The sequence below is a fragment of the Nicotiana sylvestris genome, chromosome 2, assembly GCF_000393655.2.
Source record: "Nicotiana sylvestris chromosome 2, ASM39365v2, whole genome shotgun sequence".
In the NCBI taxonomy this organism is placed as follows: domain Eukaryota; kingdom Viridiplantae; phylum Streptophyta; class Magnoliopsida; order Solanales; family Solanaceae; genus Nicotiana; species Nicotiana sylvestris.
In genome coordinates, this window is record NC_091058.1 from 55,402,226 (window position 1) to 55,420,633 (window position 18,408).

General features: G+C 36.5%; 3 protein-coding genes across 10 annotated transcripts; all 3 read left to right on the forward strand.

The window, feature by feature from the left end:
* The first annotated feature begins 3,405 nt into the window (after positions 1 to 3,405).
* LOC104224851 (small RNA 2'-O-methyltransferase) lies at positions 3,406 to 12,637 on the forward strand. 8 transcript variants are annotated; one of them, XM_009776564.2, is made up of 10 exons: positions 3,407 to 3,597; positions 4,371 to 4,709; positions 5,206 to 5,295; positions 5,971 to 6,428; positions 7,266 to 7,505; positions 7,900 to 8,846; positions 9,012 to 9,163; positions 9,241 to 9,357; positions 10,728 to 10,865; positions 12,079 to 12,637. In XM_009776564.2, the coding sequence occupies exons 2-10, from the start codon at positions 4,437 to 4,439 to the stop codon at positions 12,508 to 12,510; spliced, it is 2,847 nt and encodes a 948-aa protein (XP_009774866.1). In that variant the 5' UTR covers positions 3,407 to 3,597; positions 4,371 to 4,436; the 3' UTR covers positions 12,511 to 12,637. The 8 variants fall into 8 exon arrangements, with proteins under 8 accessions (XP_070023996.1, XP_009774866.1, XP_009774867.1 ...); XM_009776565.2 differs by having other exon boundaries at positions 3,408 to 3,597; positions 4,390 to 4,709; XM_009776563.2 differs by having other exon boundaries at positions 3,408 to 3,597; positions 4,395 to 4,709.
* A 946-nt stretch (positions 12,638 to 13,583) lies between these two features.
* Positions 13,584 to 15,302, forward strand: LOC104224852 (UDP-glycosyltransferase 91C1). Its single transcript, XM_009776568.1, has one exon. It carries the CDS (start codon positions 13,712 to 13,714, stop codon positions 15,128 to 15,130), a length of 1,419 nt encoding a protein of 472 aa, XP_009774870.1. The 5' UTR covers positions 13,584 to 13,711; the 3' UTR covers positions 15,131 to 15,302.
* Positions 15,303 to 15,819: 517 nt separating this feature from the next.
* LOC104224853 (pentatricopeptide repeat-containing protein At2g01860) lies at positions 15,820 to 17,981 on the forward strand. Its single transcript, XM_009776569.2, has one exon. The coding sequence runs from the start codon at positions 16,215 to 16,217 to the stop codon at positions 17,739 to 17,741; it is 1,527 nt and encodes a 508-aa protein (XP_009774871.1). The 5' UTR covers positions 15,820 to 16,214; the 3' UTR covers positions 17,742 to 17,981.
* The last annotated feature ends 427 nt before the right edge of the window (positions 17,982 to 18,408 follow it).

The following is an 18,408-nucleotide window of genomic DNA, read 5'->3' on the forward strand; positions in this document are numbered from 1 at the left end:
CATAATAGGAACTTTTTCTTCCTTTAATAATAAGTGTTTCTACTTTCTCCTTCACGACACCTTCCTCCACTAATCTAAAACTTAAGCATACATACGGTTTTGAACCACATTTCTTTAAACACTCCTTCTCTGCTTCTTCCATAACTCTATTCTTTATTTTCAAATATATACCCGTGACCAGACATAACTTCTCTCCCTCTATATTATTATTGTCCAAGATCATTGCATGTCCCAACAGTCCAAAACTATAAAGTCTCGTCCTTTGTATTGGATTTTTGCTCTGGATTTCCTCCATTAAAATTCCTCAGATACTAAAACTTTAGAAAACAAATTAGATCTTTTTTGTTGAATTGGAGTTTGCAAGCATGTCTTTTCCATGGAAGAAGTTGAAGAAGACAAGTTGGTGAAGGACCATATTCGTTCTCACAGGAATGGTGGATCTCCTCTTATAGTAGAAACTGGTTTCCCTACTTCCCTTGTAGATTTTTTTGTCAAAAATCGCCAGAGGTTAATGAAAGCTTCCAAGAAAAAGGTACTTTGAGCTCTCCTTCTTCTCTGAGTACTTTGCATTTGCCTTTTCCTATGGCTCCAACTTCACCAGCCACTTATACAATTAATAAGGGGTCTCAGTTAAAGGGTTGCCAGGAAAAAGGTGAAAGATTTGATGTTGATACAAATCAGGTGTTAATAGCACTTGTGAAGATCTTTCTGGTGGTGGTTTTAGTTTTAGCAGCAAAGAACTTTGTTATGGGGATAACCATGTCAGCTATATTGTTGTGTTTCTTGGAATATTTGTATAGATGGCTCATGCCTTGTGCAAGACCTCAAAGGAGGATTCTTTTGACAGTAGAGTGGGTTTGGAGATTTATTGGAGGCAAAATGTTTGAGTTATAAGAAGAAGAAGAAGATGATGATGATTGTGTTTTTAAGGCGCAAAAAGAGTTAGCAAATCTTCCTTGCTCTTATATGGCTGGTCAGTGTGTTAAGGAGAAAACTTATGAGTCAAGTAGGGAGATGAAGGAATGGACTCAGAGGGAAAAGAAGTGGAATTGAGGAGTGAATTGTTGGAATCCAAGAAAAAGAAATCTCATAAATCCAAGATGAAGAAATTTCTTTCAAACAAGTTGAGAAAGAAAATAAGTTCAATGATTGTCAAGTGAAAGCAAACAAGTTTTGCTCAAAAAATCTAACTAGAATAGTCAAGTTCAACATTTGATTAACCACTTAGCTTAGGGGTTTTGTATTATCTCTGATATGTACAAGAGTATAACTTAACAGATCTTACTGAATCATATATTGCATTGCCTTGCCAAATAATTCACCCTGTTTCTTTTTTAAAACATTGGACTTAATTATAATTTATCAAACCTTTTGTATTACTACAAATGTATAGGGACAAATCGCAGTGAATGGCACACAATACAATTGTTGTTTTAGGTTAATAGTATTTCCCCTTGCAAGATAACTCTTCAGTCATTATTAAAAATAAAAAATAAAAAGAAGAAAAGATCTTCACCTATTACTTTAGGTATTTTAGAAAAAGAAACATTAGTTTTTATCCAAAGTAGGTGAAAATGAGTACTAAATTTTGGCAAAGCTTCTAAAATCAGTTTTTTTTCTAAAGTGCAGTTTGTTTGTGTTTGATTAATTTATTTAAAAAATATTCTTGAACAATAATTAGTATTTGATCAATCTTTTGAAATGCACTTTTAGTGGGCGTTTGGACATAAGAATTGTAAAATTCCAACAAAAAAAAATGAACTTTTTTAAAAGTGAATTTAAAAGTGAAAATGGTATTTGAAAATTAGAGTTGTGTTTGGACATGAATATAATTTTGGGTTGTTTTTAAATTTTTGTGAGTGACCTGAGTGAAAATTTTGAAAAATAGCTTTTTGGAGTTGTTTAAATTTTCGGAAAAACTTAAAATGCATCTTCAAGTGAAATTAGAAATTTTATGACCAATCTACGCTGATTTCGGAAAAAAAGTGAAATTTTTTTGAAAAAAAGGAAAAAATTTCTTATGTCCGAAGGGGCTCTTAGTATTTTTTCTCTCAAAAGTGCTTTTCGAAAAACTAATTCTAGAGAGAAACTACTTTTTCTGCTTCTATTTAAGCACTTTTTTATTAGTTCTAAATAGGCAGAATAACTTCCTGGCCACTTAAACTTGTAAGGTTTTTAAAAGCCGATACATGAACTTTCAGCTCTCCTATTATAATACTCGAACTCATTTTTTCGATAACAAATAAACACATTTGACCATTGACCATGACCATATGGCATCAGTTGGTCCTAATCAGCAGGTCGTGTGAGGAACATGACGCACAGGAGCATGAAAGCCCCCTTCCCAACGCGTAACGGTACAAAATGAGATGTATGTATCTTCTTATTCATTCCTTCTAAAATATCCTATTCCTCCATTTTTTGTTAAATCTAAAGCTCCATTCCTCCCATTTGTAAAATCTAAAGCTCCATTTCTATTTTTTTTCTTCTTTTTTCAGACCGTGAAAATGATGGAATCGAAAAGAGACAAACGAACCTTTAGATAATATAACGTCACTGAAATCGAAAGCACGAACCAAATGAAACTCGATCAAAACAAGATTCACATATAATAAACGAAAATAAAAAAAATAGGTGAGCGATTATGATCGATTTTGTAATAGGGTGAGTTATTGTTAGTCCATTGGTAACCTAGGTATAACAGGAGAGGGTTTGGTTAGAGAGGTTAAAATGAGGGGATGGGGGTCCGTCTATGGAATAAAAGTGGGGATCCCGATCTATTAGGTTAAGGTTTTCGCGGTCTTGACGTATAAGACATCCATTGGTCGTTTGTTGGCTAGATGGACACGTATGTGTAATACACACGCGCATGGTTAATGGTCAAATGTATTTATTAGTTACCGGAAAAATGAGCTCGAGTGTTCAAATGAAAAAGTTTAAAGTTCATGTATCGGTTTTTAAAATCCCTACAAGTTTAAGTAGATAGGAAGCTATTCTGCCTTCTAAATATTGATCAAACACCTTAACCTTAGAAAAAAAAAAAAATTTTGGCCAAAAAAGTAATTTTAGCCCCAAACAAACAAGGAATCCTGGCCAAACTAGTTATAAGACTGCACAAATGACAAAGTCACTTAGCCTTCAAATATGTTTATAAATTGTTTTTTTTTTTTTTTTAACTTTTAGCCCCCACGGAACCTAATTACCTTTGGTAACTGAAAAAATATATATAATTTTTGTATATAACATATATATTTTTAGGTTATCATTTTTGCACTAGCTTTTGCAGTTTCTAACTAGTAAATTGAATTGCTTCTGAAGTTGGTACGCCCTATTTGATAAACGACTTGTACAATTATTATTGTTATTCGTGCAAAGCATTTCCCCTCCAAGTACCAAGTGTTTGTTTGGGGAATAAATAAAAGGCCAAATTTCTACATTAATTTTTTCTCATAAACCCAAAACCCCATTACCCTTTAAAACCTTTTCAAATTCCCAAGACTCCATTACCTTCTTTCTCTCTTACCTTCCCCACAATCGCAATTCACAATATTTGCATTTACACAATCACATTAGTTGTACCTCTGTCGCCAGTAATAGGTACTATCTTCTCCTTAACCTTCTTGATTCTCTCTTATTTTTTGCCTATCTTGTAAAGTAAAGCTTGTGGCCCTTTTCCCTTCTTTTTTCTTTTTTAAAGATAAGCACTCAACCCACAACCATACATGTACCGAATTTCTAAAACAAGCTTTACTTTTTTCTGTCGGCTTTTTTGCTGACCCAGAAACTAACTTCTTTGCTTGTAAGTTATTGGACTTGTTTTTTTTTGTTGTTGTTGGGGTTTGTTATGTAGGAGTGAAAGAATGATCGTTTAATGTGTTATGTATGTAATCTGCACTTTAGAAGTAGAATTTTCACTATTAGTATAACATTCCCATTATAAATGCAGTAACTTTTCTGTCGTTTAACGAACAATACATGCTGCAGTCGGAAAGTGTAAACATGTACTGACTTCTCTAAACCTTATTAGCTGTTGAATAAAGTATTAACATTGGATGGAAATTGATTCATTTGTCCTGCTGGATTGTTGGCAACAGAATGAGTATTTGAATCAAATTAGGAAATTGTTACTAGTATTTACTATTGTACTGTGTTCTTGGCCAGTGCCGGCCTCATGATTATTAGATCATCGGGGCTCAACAAATTTTAGTCTGAAAATGCTACCGAGATTGGATGCTCAGTCAATATATTTGTATGATTTACTAGCTATTCTATTTAAATAATAGTGTTTGGACCTGAATTTAGCTTTAACTTAGCTCCGCCATTATTCTCGGCCTCACTTTGCTTTCTAATTGATGCATGATGGAAATCAGTAATGAAGCGCCTTTTTAGTGTAGGAGTTGAATTGGTCTAAGTATTCAATTCTTCCTGGCAAAACTATGGAAACTGGAAGAAATCCAGCTAGTGGTCCAAAGAAATCGCCTTTCACGCCTAAGGCTATCATACATCAGAGATTTGCTGCTAAAGCTTGCTATAAGGTCGAGGAAGTTCAAGAGGTTGCACAAAATGGATGTCCTGGTTTAGTGATCCCTCAGAAAGGTCCTTGCCTCTATCGCTGTACGCTCCAACTTCCAGATTTTTCTGTAGTCTCTGAAACCTTCAAAAGAAAGAAGGATGCTGAGCAATCTGCTGCTGAGAAGGCTATACAAAAGGTTTTGCCTTTTTCTCTGTTCTTGAGCTATTTAAATATTTGAAGGAGAAGAGCGAGGCTTTACTGTAGGAGCTATTTAAATATTTGAAGGAGAATAGCCTAGTACAAAAGAAAAAAACTAACACTTGGTAAATTGGGTCTCAAGGAAACAACTTTTTTACTTTCCCTTTTTTGCTGACTCAGGTGGTAGACTCCAACTCTTAATCATAAACCATCCATTTCACTTAAAGTTTATCTTTGCTAAGCATGCTCTTATAATGGGTGCTGTAAATGTAGTGGGCAGTTGATAATTTTATCTCTCTCAGGTTGTCGCATAGATCTAAATTGTCCATGAAAAGTTCATCATTACCTCATGATTGTCGTTTATCTGCATGCTTTGGTGATCAGTTTTAACAGATGAAGTGGACAAGTTTCAATTTTTCTCTCAGATTTGAACTTAGTTTTTCAAATGTGAAATGCTAATGCATTAATGACTCATGGTTGTTGTTTATCTGCAGTTAGGCATCCAGCCTAAAGAAGATAATCTCACTGTGGAGCAAGCGTGGGATGAACTGGCTGGTCGACTATCATATTTATTTTCAATTGAGGTATGTAACTGTGTTGGTGTTAACGTGATGATGCAATTCTTCTTGGAGTCAGCTGCAAGGTTACAAAGTTTCACTAGCCATCGAGATTAAGTGAGAACTTTGACTTATATACATGTTTGTCTGCATAAGAAAGTTTTTAATAAATTATAATAACTCGATGGTGAAGCTGGTTATACAGGGTATTGTCACTTTGTCGTGAAATTTATTTTCTATAAAACAGCAAACACTATACCAAATACGTCATTTTTAGTAATATCTCAGCTTTGGAGTTTTTTTTTTTTTTGCAATTTAAAAGTCTTTCAGTGCTATTTGATTGTTTGTAGAGTCTGAAATATGATGTTTTTATGCTTTATTGAAACTTGCCCAAGGTTTCATTAGAAAATATAAAATTTCCTATGGTTTCATCATATATTTGTGGCATGTTCTTATAAATAGTTCTATTGAGTTTGTGAGATATTTAATGCTCATAAAGGTTCATTAATATTTTTTATATTTTCATTAAGTCCAGCTTCAGTAGATAATAATTACTGAGTTTTTTGTTTGTAGGATAACATGATGTAAACGGATTCACTAATTGGATGTAGTTATGTAATGTATTTTTTCCTGCAGCTAATGAACTACCTGACTTAATGTTATTTACGGTTCACTTTTTTCGTTTCCGGTTGTTGATGAAAGTTCTTGCCTTCAATTCATCCGCTTAGCGGTCACTTCAGAGCAGCATTGCAGAGAGGAGGTCACCTTAGTGGATTTATTCCTGTAGCAGCTATTGCTGCGTTTGATGCTAAGATTAATAGCTTATGTAAATATATAAATCCTGAAGTGGAGTCGAATCACATTTTGGTGATGTCACTTATTATTGAAGCTGCTAAGAGGTTAGCGAATACGCTTTTGTTCTCTGAGGAGAAGCTTTCATTGCAGAGGCTAAATCCACACCCTCCTGAGATTATACAGTCTTTACTAAAGAATGAATCTAGTTTCCCAGAGAGCATTTCAATTGAAGCAGTACGTATTCCAGCTTCAGCAGAGAAGATTGTGGAACCTTCAATACTTGATGCCTCTTTTGGCAATTATTACCTGGATGCCATTGCAAAGGAGCTAGGGGTTAAGGATGCTTCTAAGGTTCTGATTTCTAGGTGAGAAAGAATATATACAGAGCATTGAACTAGTACTTTGTTTGACTGGTAAAATGTTGTGAGCTTGACTTGTAACAATCAGAAGTCGGTTTTAATGCAGTATGGTAAGAAGTATATGAAGGAGCTCCTATCCAGTGATGGATGCAGCCTTTATGCTGCGAGTTCTACCCAGTATTCTCAATACAAAGTTTAAAGAATCACTAAAAGCTCAACAAATATTAAATCTGCGCACAATTTCAAAGTACAATTGCCATTGGGCTTTGGTCTAGTGGTGAGAACACAATGCGTGATGTGTAGGTTAGGTGCATGTCACAGGTTTGAAATTTGCTGCAGACAAAAGCCTGGTATTTAAGCAGAGAAGGGTAGAGAGACGGGCCCCATTACTCACCGAGTTTTGAACCGTGCACCATTGGCCCTCGGGGATTTCTCTGTTGTCAAAAAAAAAAGAAAAAGATCAGAAGTACAATGAATTTAATGCTAATAGCTTTGAAGGTTTAAACCATCAAATTTAAATGCCAGATCCGCCTTTGATTCTATCTAGAGTTTTCTGATAGGTTGTATTGTTCCTTCTTCCATGCTGGTATGATATATACTTGATGCATCTTGATATTTATTTTTAAGTAAGACAAAATTAATCTTGTATGACGAAAGCTGACACCCTTCATCATAAACTGGTTATGGATGGATGTTGGAAGTTAGTTCATGGCTGGTTCAATGTGAGCTGTAAGGTAGTTTTGTGGTTTTTGTTAGAGAAGGCTGGATCAAATAAATAATTGCTTCCATTTTAATTGAGCATTTCCTGTATCTTTGATGATGAACATTTGTTTTCTGTTACAGGACTATTGGCAAAGCTTCCTCAGAAACGAGGTTGTACTTCTGTGCTCCAGAATCCATAACGATTGGCCCATCATCAGAGTTACATATGAAACTAGCCAGTTCATTTAGAGAATTTAATGCCCTTGCGACCTACCTATCTGGTCAAGAAATATACGGTGATGCAATTTTGGCATCTGTAGGATACACCTGGAAGTCTACTGATCTTTCTTATGAAGATTTATCCTTGCGTGCATATTACAGGTATGTCCTTGGCACCATTTTTGAGTTTTTAGTCAGCGAAGTCTGGCTGAATCAAAACTGAGTCTGGCTTAATTACAACTGGATTGTCATCTAGGATAGCAGAATTATGATAGCCATTCTAGTAAGTTTCCCCCCTGTGATCTGGGTGTGGTGGGCTAAATAATGGAGACAGTGAATTTGCATGATGAGTTTAGGGTGCCGAACTCAGGACCTGAAGTCACGTGTTGTACTTCAGGAATTTCTTTTCTTTTTTATTTTTGTTTTTCCTTTTGATTTCTTTATTTAACTGTGACACTCAGTTGCTATCATTGATTTGCATAATATTTTACTTTTCTTCTTTTTTATTTCACTCATAATAGCGGGGTTCATTTTCTTTTCTCTTTTTCCTCTCAAGAATACTTGCCAACATGATACCTAGCGGAATTTACAAGTTGTCAAGAGAAGCAATACTTGCCGCAGAGCTGCCCACAACATTCACAACAAGGAGCAATTGGAGGGGTTCTTTGCCCAGAGATATTCTCTGCACATTTTGCCGCCAGCATCGATTATCTGAACCTGTCTTTTCCAGCGATTCCTTTGAACCTCTGCCAGATTTAACTGGACGTAAAAGATTGAGGGATACAGCATCAAGTGGAGACGAAATTAATGAAGGTGGTCTTGCTGCTACTGCTACTGCTGCTGCACAAGGAGGGTGTACTCTAGTCTATAGATGTACAGTGAAGATATACTCCAAGTACCAGGATTTGATTCTGCTGTGTTCGCCAAAGGAATCTTATAAGAAACAGACTGATGCAATTCATAATGCTGCTTTAAAAGTTCTCTTATGGTTGGATAGATTTCTTGATAAAGTTGCTATGTCTGTGGAGGAGATGACATCGTCTGCAAAGGGACTTGATGTTCTTATTTATCCTCAACAGTTTGTTAAGGAGTTCTCATCATGTCAATTCTTGCCCAAATATCGGTGGAGCACTGCAACACTAGCAGACAGCTCTCTGTGTTCTAGCTACTCTTATGTACAGAAGAACACGCTAGAAGACGAAGTAGCATCTGTTAGGATAAGTGGTGAATATTCTGGAACGACTCCATCTAATGGTTCTTTGGTGTGTGTGACATACAACATATATTTAGTCACGGAAAGGGAAGGCATTAAGGAACAGCTTGAAGGGTCTAAAGAGTTTGAATTTGAGATTGGCAGTGGAGCCACATCACCTGTTCTCGAAGCAGTTGTAACACAGATGTCCATTGATCAGTTTGCATGTTTTACTATGGAATTGCCTTCCAAAGAGATTGTTCTAGCAGTGGCTCGTGATTCAACAACTGTCCTTTCATTATTGTCTTCAGGTAAGTAAGGCAGTTCTTTCCTTTTGTTCTGATTTTTTTTTGGCTCTATTTGTGTTGATTTCCATTTTAGAACATGCTTTCCGCAGGACATTTGTCGTGTCGAACCCATATAAAATTTCTGTTGTATTCCGATAATCTAGAGTTTTCTCTCCTCTCTGGAGACAGGTACTTGTACGATGAAATGTGAAGTCACCTTGCTGCGGGTGACAGTACCCCTGGAGGATAGAATGGAACAGGCCTTATTCACTCCCCCATTATCAAAACAACGTGTTGAATATGCATTGCAGCACATTAGAGAATCTTGTGCTGCCTCTTTGGTATAGGCCTTTTCAAATGATTTTGCTGTCTTTTTAGATGATAAAAAGACTTGATTCTGATCTTTATCCCATCACAGGTTGATTTTGGATGTGGTTCTGGAAGTCTCCTGGAGTCTTTATTAGCTTATCAAACCTCTCTTGAGAAAATAGTAGGCGTTGATATTTCACAGAAAGCTCTTGCTCGTGCTGCCAAGGTCTGATGCACTCACAGCCTTTTTATACTGCTTTCCAACTTTCACAATCTCTCTCAGTAATTGTCCTTCAGTTTCTTCTTTTCTTTCTACTGCATTTCTTTTTCTTAGTAATGGTAATAAGAGCTTGTGCATTCTCTAACTTAACTATGTAAGTTGAAAACTGAACTGTGATTCGAGCGAGTGAGAAAAATCAGGATCTGCAATGTGTGCCAATCCAATATTTAGATATTATCCTGTATCGTCAGCTAGATCTAGTTTTGCCTATGCTTTCAGTGTGACATTATCCATCTCATAGGTAATGACAGTATTTTCGGATTGCGAAAGCTAGAGAGATGTTTCCTTATTCAGGAAAAAATTTAACATTCCAGATCAGAAGAATCTAATTTTTTTAAAACTCTCTAGTTTTATTATCAATTGTTAGATAAATAAATTGGATAAAGTAGGTTCTTCATATTAGCTTGACGTTGCTGAAATGAGAATGTCATTGCATTAAATGTAAAAACAGTAAAAGAAAGAAAAAAGGCTGATAAACAAAGAGATATAAGTAATAGCTGAAGTAGCTCCAGCACCAACAAAGATAAAAATAAAAATAAAAATAGAAAAAGAGAAAGAAAGATGGTCCAGATGGTTATATGCCCATTAGAAGGTTTAAGATTTACTTATTGGGAAGGCTGGTAGCATAATCATCACTTGGGAAGTCAAGGGAATTCACAAATGATTTAAAAAATTGTAAATTGAATACATAACAAATATGATTTTCTGATTATGATTGTTGAATTGAAGCTAATTTGAGTTCAGATGACTATTTGAAGGTTACTAAAAAAAAGAAGGTAATCACATGACTCCATATAAGATACTTGGACAGAGAAATGTTAAGGTCCTTTTACCCCCCCCCCTCCCCTCACAAGTAGTTGTACAACTGATATCATTTTCTATTTCCTTAGTCTAGCGTCGGAAACTCCAAAGTAGATACCATTCAGTCAGTGGTGGTATAGGATTCTAGAATTGGGAACTATGGTATTGGACTATCATGAGAAATCCAAAAAAAAAAAAGTAGTTTCTGCTGAAAAAGAAGAAACTTTTTCTCGTTTATCCCTTTCTTTGAGGATGGCAAGCAACTTTGAAGCTTCAGGAATATAGCAACATGAGCTTTTTTTCTTAGACATTCTGAACTAGTAAACTAATGAGGTCAAATATGTTAGTTCAAGATGCTAAGAGATTTCTGATTAGCATAGTTCACTTTTTCTTTCTGTTGCATTGACGGAGTATAGTTCTAAACATTTAATGTCTGCCACATGTGTTGCTGGTGCCAAATTATAATTTTAACTTTTCTTATTTATGCGTTCACTAAGAGTCTTCTTAATTTCCAGATACTTCATTCAAAGCTCAATGGAAATATAGAAGCTAAACAACTGACTAACAGAATCAAGTCTGCAATACTATATGAGGGTTCGATTTTGACTTGTGATTCTCGGTTATGTGGGTATGACATTGCAACCTGCTTGGAGGTAATTGGTTCCTCTTCTAGTGATGGTTACACAGCTTTCCGGATTTAAAATTGAGCTTTAGGACACTTAGTTTCATGAAGTACTTGCGTAAAAATGCTTGTGTACCTTATATCCATGCCAAAAATGAGGTCTATGGCTGGTTATATCATTCTTTTTTATTGAAGCAGTTGAGCACAGTGGCAGAACCAGGATTTTTACCAAGGGGATTCGGAATATTAAAAAGTACACACACGAACAAGCCAAGGGGATTCAACATCTACTATTTATGCATAAAAACAATTTTAACCTTATATATATAGTGTAATTTTCCGGCGAAAGGAGTTTAGGGATGAAGCCCCTTCCGCCACTAGCTCTCCCCCCCCCCCCCCGTTTGAGCAGATCAGTGAACTTAGTGTCTGGAGAGGATCTGTCAACTAGATTGCTGTAGAATGGTTTAATATGTTATCTTACCAAAAAAGAGCTGTTGTAGATGGTTTAGTATGTTAGATGTCATATATTAGTATTTGAGGTCGGGAGAAAGTAGTTTCTGAAGCTTGTCACTATATAAGTTGGAGATTGGTGTAAGTGAGATATTGAAACTTCTATGCATTTGATTTGAAATAGACGTCAGACTGATTTTTCTGTAGCCTTCACATGAGTTTGCAGAGATAGACACGGTGATTCACATACCAGAAGAGCATAGTGCCAGTACTCACTAATAAAGAGTGTAAGAGTGCAAATAATAATTTTTCATACTGAGTTTGTGTAATGGGTTGCTAGATCATACGCTATGACAATGATATTTTCAAGTTGCATGTTAGGGTCTATCCACTTAGCAAATTATCTGTTTAGTTAAAAGAATTTTGCCCTGCTAGGGAGACTGGTGATGCATATGATGGTTCTGCAGTTCTTTATTGGCACTTATTGGCTGAATTAAGTATGAATTATTTGGCACCTTTTCCTTTCTTGTTTTTCTTTTTGTTACTTATTTCTTATTATTCCCATCATTTAAGTGGTCTTGCCTTTCCATCGTGATATATATAGAGTTTTTTAGATAGGTTTCTTCAGTTATTGATGATCCTAGGTTGATACATTTTGTCAGCTCAGGTAGTTGAATGAGACTTTGCTTTTCTGCAGTTATATATCCATCATCTGTCTTTTCTTTGTTCCATACAATCTGTAAAAATTAGATCATCTATTGATCATGAAAGATGGGAATTTTGATCAACTATAGGTGATTGAACACATGGAGGAACATGAAGCGTGCTTGTTTGGCGATATTGTGCTCAGTTCATTTTGTCCACAGATTCTTATAGTCTCCACTCCCAATTATGAGTACAATGTGATTCTCCAGAATTCTTCTCCTCAATGCCAGGAAGAGGATCCAGATGAGAAGAGCCAGCAGCAATCTTGCAAATTTCGCAATCACGATCACAAATTCGAGTGGACTAGACAGCAATTTTGCCAATGGGCATCTGAGCTAGCTTTAAGGCATAATTATGATGTTGAGTTCAGTGGAGTTGGCGGAGAGCCTAACAAAGAACCAGGATTTGCCTCCCAAATTGCTGTCTTTAGAAGAAAAGATGGCAGTCCCGCTAATGCAGACTTTACTGAACACTTTGATGTTATTTGGGAATGGAGTAGCAGCAGTAATTCAAGATCTTAACTGTAGATGCTTTCTAACAAACTCATTTTTTGCTGCATCTTAACTGTAGATGCTCTCTAACAAACTCATTTTTTGGCTAGTCATGTCGATTTCAGAAGTTATAGAAGTCTGCTCCTCCATTCATACCTCTTCTTTTCCCCCTTCTAAATGGAAGATTTGCTCATGATTTCTTTTGCTTATACTAAGTGCTGACTGTTCTAGAAAATTATACTTAGTATTCCTTACCTAAACGCGCAGAAATATCTACTTACTAGGTGCAAAATGATACTAGCTGTTTGAAGAAGAAAAATATGGTACTCCTAACTCATGGTTTAACATTTATGCTTGAGTTTTAGTTTTGTTCGGTTTTCCTTTCACCTTCGCTTGTAGAGATGGTCTGTTGTGAGCTCATACTCATGGTAACAGACTCGTGTGGGTGGAAAAGTTTCTGTTCATCGATAGGAACATTCTTTTTGTACTTGTACCACTTGGCCCAAAAGACATAGTTCCCAAAGTTGAGCAAGCTGAGGATTGCTAGGAAGAACCAGTAGAAAAGCTCGATATGGTTCTCGTTTCTCTTAATTTTTGAGAAGAAAGGGCTAAATTCCAACATTGCGGTGGCGCTAGTATTGTTTTGCTGTCTCTGTTTGGCCAAGATTTGGGAGGAAAAAAATTGTTTTTGAGGAGAAGCAGTAAAAAGTACTTTTGAGAAAAATACACTTAGAAGCAGTTTTTTAAAGCTTGGTCAAACACTAATTGCTGCTCAGAAGTGCTTTTCAAATTAATTTGTTTGCTTCTCGCCAAAAGTACTTTTGAGAAAAACACTTTTGAAAAAAAATACTTCTCAAAATAAATTGATTTTTGTAGTTTGGTCAAACGGGCTATTAGTCGGTTGTAGATATATTTTAATTGGCTGATCCAGCCCGCATTTTGAAAATCATATATTTTTTTAAAAACGGCAAGTTGGATGGTCCCATTTCTTTAACCAAATATTACAAAATTCCAGGAAGTTGCTGCCGAAAGTAGCACGCAAGATTTATCTATATAATTGCCTTCTATATATTAAAATACATAAGCTTTTGGCTAGCTATAGTGGTTGAAACTTCTCGTTTATGGAAAGTCAAAACACGGACAATGCACCATATATTTGAACACTTTGCTTTATATCAATATCACAAATTACTAAGTTATTTGTTCTTTCAGTAGTGCTGTAATTCCTTCAATGGAGAATGAGAGAAAACCTCTTCACGTAGTTATGTTCCCATGGTTAGCCATGGGACATATTATACCTTTTTTCCATTTATCAAAATGGTTAGCACAAAGAGGCCATAAAGTTACCTTCATTTCCACTCCAAAAAACATTGAGAGATTAGATAAGGTTCCCTCTGATATTGCTCACCTGCTAAATATTATTAGCATTCCTTTGCCTAAAGTCGAAAACTTACCAGATCATGCTGAATCCTCAATGGACATACCTTATCAAAAAGCTCAGTTCTTGAAAATTGCTTTTGATTTGCTCGAAACCCCGCTAATCACTTTTCTTGAAAATTCATCAAACCCAAAACCAGATTGGATTGTTTATGACTATGCATCTCACTGGCTACCTCAACGTGCACGCGACTTAGGCGTCTCGTGTGCTTTCTTTAGTCTGTTTACAGCTGCAACTATGGCCTTTTTTGGACCTCCTCAGGTTTTGCTTAATGATGAAAGGTCAATACCTGAGGATTATACAATTGTTCCGAATTGGATTCCTTTCGAAACAGACGTTAAATATCGGCTGCACGAGATAAAGAAGAACTTTGAAGCACCAGCTGATGAGTCAGGTACATCTGATGGAGCCAGATTTGGTGGTTCAATAGATGGAAGTGATGTTGTGTTGTTTAGAACTTGTGTTGAGTTTGAACCTGAATGGTTCAACTTAGTTTCTGAGCTTTTTCAGAAACCTGTTATCTCAATTGGTGTTCTTCCTCCATCTATAGAAGATTTGGGCCGCGGCAGCAATGATACAACATGGCTAAGTATCAAAAAATGGCTAGATATGCAAAACCAAAATTCTGTGGTGTATGTTGCACTTGGAACTGAAGCAACATTGAGTCAAAAAGAGCTGAATGAGTTAGCTCTAGGGTTAGAAAAGTGTGGATTGCCTTTCTTTTGGGTAATAAGGAATCAGCCAAGAATGAATCAAGAAGAGTCACAAATGCTTCCTAATGGTTATGAAGAGAGAGTTAAAAACAGAGGTGTAATTTATAGAGGTTGGGTTCCACAGACAAAGATATTAAGTCATTCATCTATAGGGGGATTCTTGACTCACTGTGGATGGAATTCGGTCATAGAAGCGCTTTGTTTCGGGTGGGTTTTGATTATGTTTCCAGTGATGAATGACCAAGGTTTGAATACTAGGTTGTTGCAAGGTAAAGGGGTTGGTGTAGAGATACCAAGAAATGAAAATGATGGATTGTTTACTAGTGAATCAGTGGCTGAAACTGTCAAGTTTGCAGTGGTGAGTGAAGAGGGAGAGACATTGAGAGCCAATGCAAGACAAATGAGAGGTTTGTTTGGAGATAGCAATAGAAATAGAAGTCTTATTGATGATTGCATTGGTTATTTGATGGAAAATAGGGGACGCAAGCATTCAAGCTGAATAATCTTTGGCCCCCAAAGAAAAGGAGAGAATAATTTTACGTACAATAAATGTAAATTTGATGTTTAATGTCCTTCTCTCATGTAACAAAAATAATGGACGTTAAAATAGAAGTGGCAATCAAGTTACATATTTTTTCTTTTATTTCGAATTGATTTTTCACTTCGACTCACATGATATCCTTTGTATTCTTTTGGTATCTTTCAAAATATTTGGCTTCCACTAATAATATCACTTTATTAAGAGTTCAAATTCATTGCCAATTCATTTTAGAAATTGAGGGGGAAGATGAAGGGTGAAAATGAGGGAGAGGTTATGGTCTGGCCGTTTGGGTAAATTTTAGTCTATAGCGCTATCATGTAGTGTTGTCCCGTAGCTACCCGCCTAAAAAAGTAATTGCTCTAGAGTTTGGCGAATTAAACTTTTCTTTCGGCATTTGGTTCACCCAATCAAATACAAAAGCACAGTACAATATTATTTCAATTCAAATCACCTCAAAATTCCACCAAATCATCCCAAAACTTAGATTCAATCTTCTTAAGATATACCCAATTTATTCTAGTAAAACTCACACAAATAGTTATTTGGCTAACATTAATAATATATTATAGATTGACCAATTTTGTAATAAACTACTTAAAAATAGACATAATTGATAATTTCCATGTAATATACTACATACATTTCATGTGAAAACAACAACGACGACCCAATATAATTTCGGAGGGTAATATGTACGCCGACCTTACCCCTACCGAAGGGCAGACATGTCAGAAACAATTAACAAGTGTAAATTTGGAATGAGGGGGAAAAAATTCCTCCCTTCTTTTTCTTTTTAACAGAAAACAGCAAGAAGATAAATGTACATCACCGATAAAAGATTTCCTCAACCTTGTCTTTTCTCCCTCGTCCAATGCCTTCTCAGTCCTTAACTGTGCTCCATTTGCTCGCCTAATCTGTTAATCAAAGCCGGCTAGAATACACAGAATGGCACTTTGTCAGCCCTTATTCTGCATATCCTTCGCTACATTTATGTGATTCTTGGAGGTTCCACTAGTCCTGTGTCCACCAGCTGTTCGACCAAATGCTCAGCCGGAGTTGTTGCATGTTTTCGACCACCCATGAGACCCTTCCTTGGTCTTCATCTACACATCCCATCTCACAGAGTTGTAGTACCAGTACAGCTGCTTCTGGAACACCTTCTTCAAGTCTTGGAAGAAGAGGGGAAATAGTTGTTTTTATGGCTGTTTGTAGTAACAGAACTAACCACAGAAAACTCCCAAAGAACCTCAGCAATCCTCGACGATCCAAGCTTCCACCTGACATGGACTATAGCTTCAAAAGGATCTTGTACGAGGATGCTGACGAGATTACCCAGCAGCCAACTATTGACACTTTCACTACTGCTGATGAGGAAATTGATGAAGAATTGGAAGTGGAAGTAGAAGAGACTATATGGGAGTCGGATGAGATGGAAGCAATTTCATCTCTTTTCAAAGGGAGGATCCCTCAGAAACCCGGTAAATTGAATAGAGAAAGGCCTCTGCCTCTGCCCCTTCCTTACAAGATTCGACCTTTAGGACTTCCTACACCAAAAAGATTCTCAAATGTTTCAAGGCAATCCATATCAAAGCAAGTGTACAAGAATCCCACTTTCTTGATTGGTTTGGCCAAAGAAATTCAGAGCCTCTCAACAGAAGAAAATGTATCAAAGGTTCTCAGTAAGTGGGGTCCATTTCTTCGAAAAGGATCATTATCGTTGACAATCCGAGAGTTGGGTTACTTGGGCCTTCCTGAGAGAGCTCTGCAAACATTCTGTTGGGTGAAAAAACAACCCCATCTTTTCCCGGATGATCACGTTCTTGCTTCTACAATTGAAGTTTTGGCAGGGTCAAACGAGTTAAAAGTGCCTTTTGATTTGGATAAGTTCACTGGCTTGGCTAGTCGGAGTGTGTATGAAGCAATGTTAAGGGGTTTTATCAAAGGAGGAAGCCTGAAGCTTGCTTTGAAGCTTCTCTCAATAGCTAAGGGATGTAATAGAGTGCTTGGTACTGGGGTGTATGCTAAGCTAATATTGGAGCTTGGTAAGGATCCTGATAAAAGCACACTTGTCTTGGCATTGTTAGAGGAGCTTGCTGTGCGAGATGATCTGGATTTGACTCCACAAGACTGTACAGCTATTATGAAAATTTGCATTAGGCTGGGAAGATTCGAGATTGTGGAGGGACTATATGATTGGTTCAGGAAATCTGGTGGCAATCCAAGTGTAGTTATGTATACTACTCTGATTCACTGTCGTTATTCAGCAAACAAATATAGGGAGGCGTTAGCCATGCTATGGGAAATGGAGGCTTCAAATTGCCTTTTTGATCTTCCAGCTTATCGTGTAGTGATTAAGCTATTTGTTGCTTTGGACGATGTCTCAAGGGCTGTGCGCTATTTCTCTAAACTTAAGGAAGCAGGTTTTCGTCCAACATTTGATATATACTGCAGCTTGATTAAAATTTATATGGCTTCTGGAAGGCTGGCCAAGTGTGAAGATATCCGCAAGGAGGCAGAGATGGCTGGATTCAGGTTGAACGAACATACAATGTCAAAGTTGCAACAGTAAAATTTGTGTATCTTGCGATGTATTTACATGTACTTTAAGAGTTGCTGTTGTTTAAATTCAGACCTCTATCCCACCCTTCTACTTGCATAGTTAAAAGCATTGTAACTGGTGGCAACCATAGGTTCTTGTAACATTCCGTTTCCACCTTAGGTTTGCGTAATGATGCTATTACTGTGCAACAGAATTTTTCTGGAAAAAGTGTACTTACTTTAACAAGAAAAGCCAATGTGCATTGTGGCATCCGGCAGTAAGTACCTAAGATACGAGCCCCATTTGATAAGAATACCCTATTTTGTGTTCCCTTGGAGGTGCTTTTCAGTGGTTTGTAAGTTTTGAGGCAAATGTTGTGACGTTTTGAGATTGAAGCATGATTTGTGGCTGTGTATGCGGCAATTGAGACAATTTACAATTAGATTCTCACTTGTCTTTAAAGCTACTAGATGTCACATGCAACAATTACAATGAACATCTTAGATTCTCACTTGTCTTGAAAGTTACTAGTTGCCTCATGCAGCAGTGCAATGAACATCTATTATTTATTTATTTTTAAAAAGGAGGAAAAAAACCAACAAAAAAAAATAAAAATAAAAATAGGGGAGCTATAACAACTACTACGCCTCAGTCCCAACCGTGTTATGATCCGCTATAAGAATACTCACTACTTCAT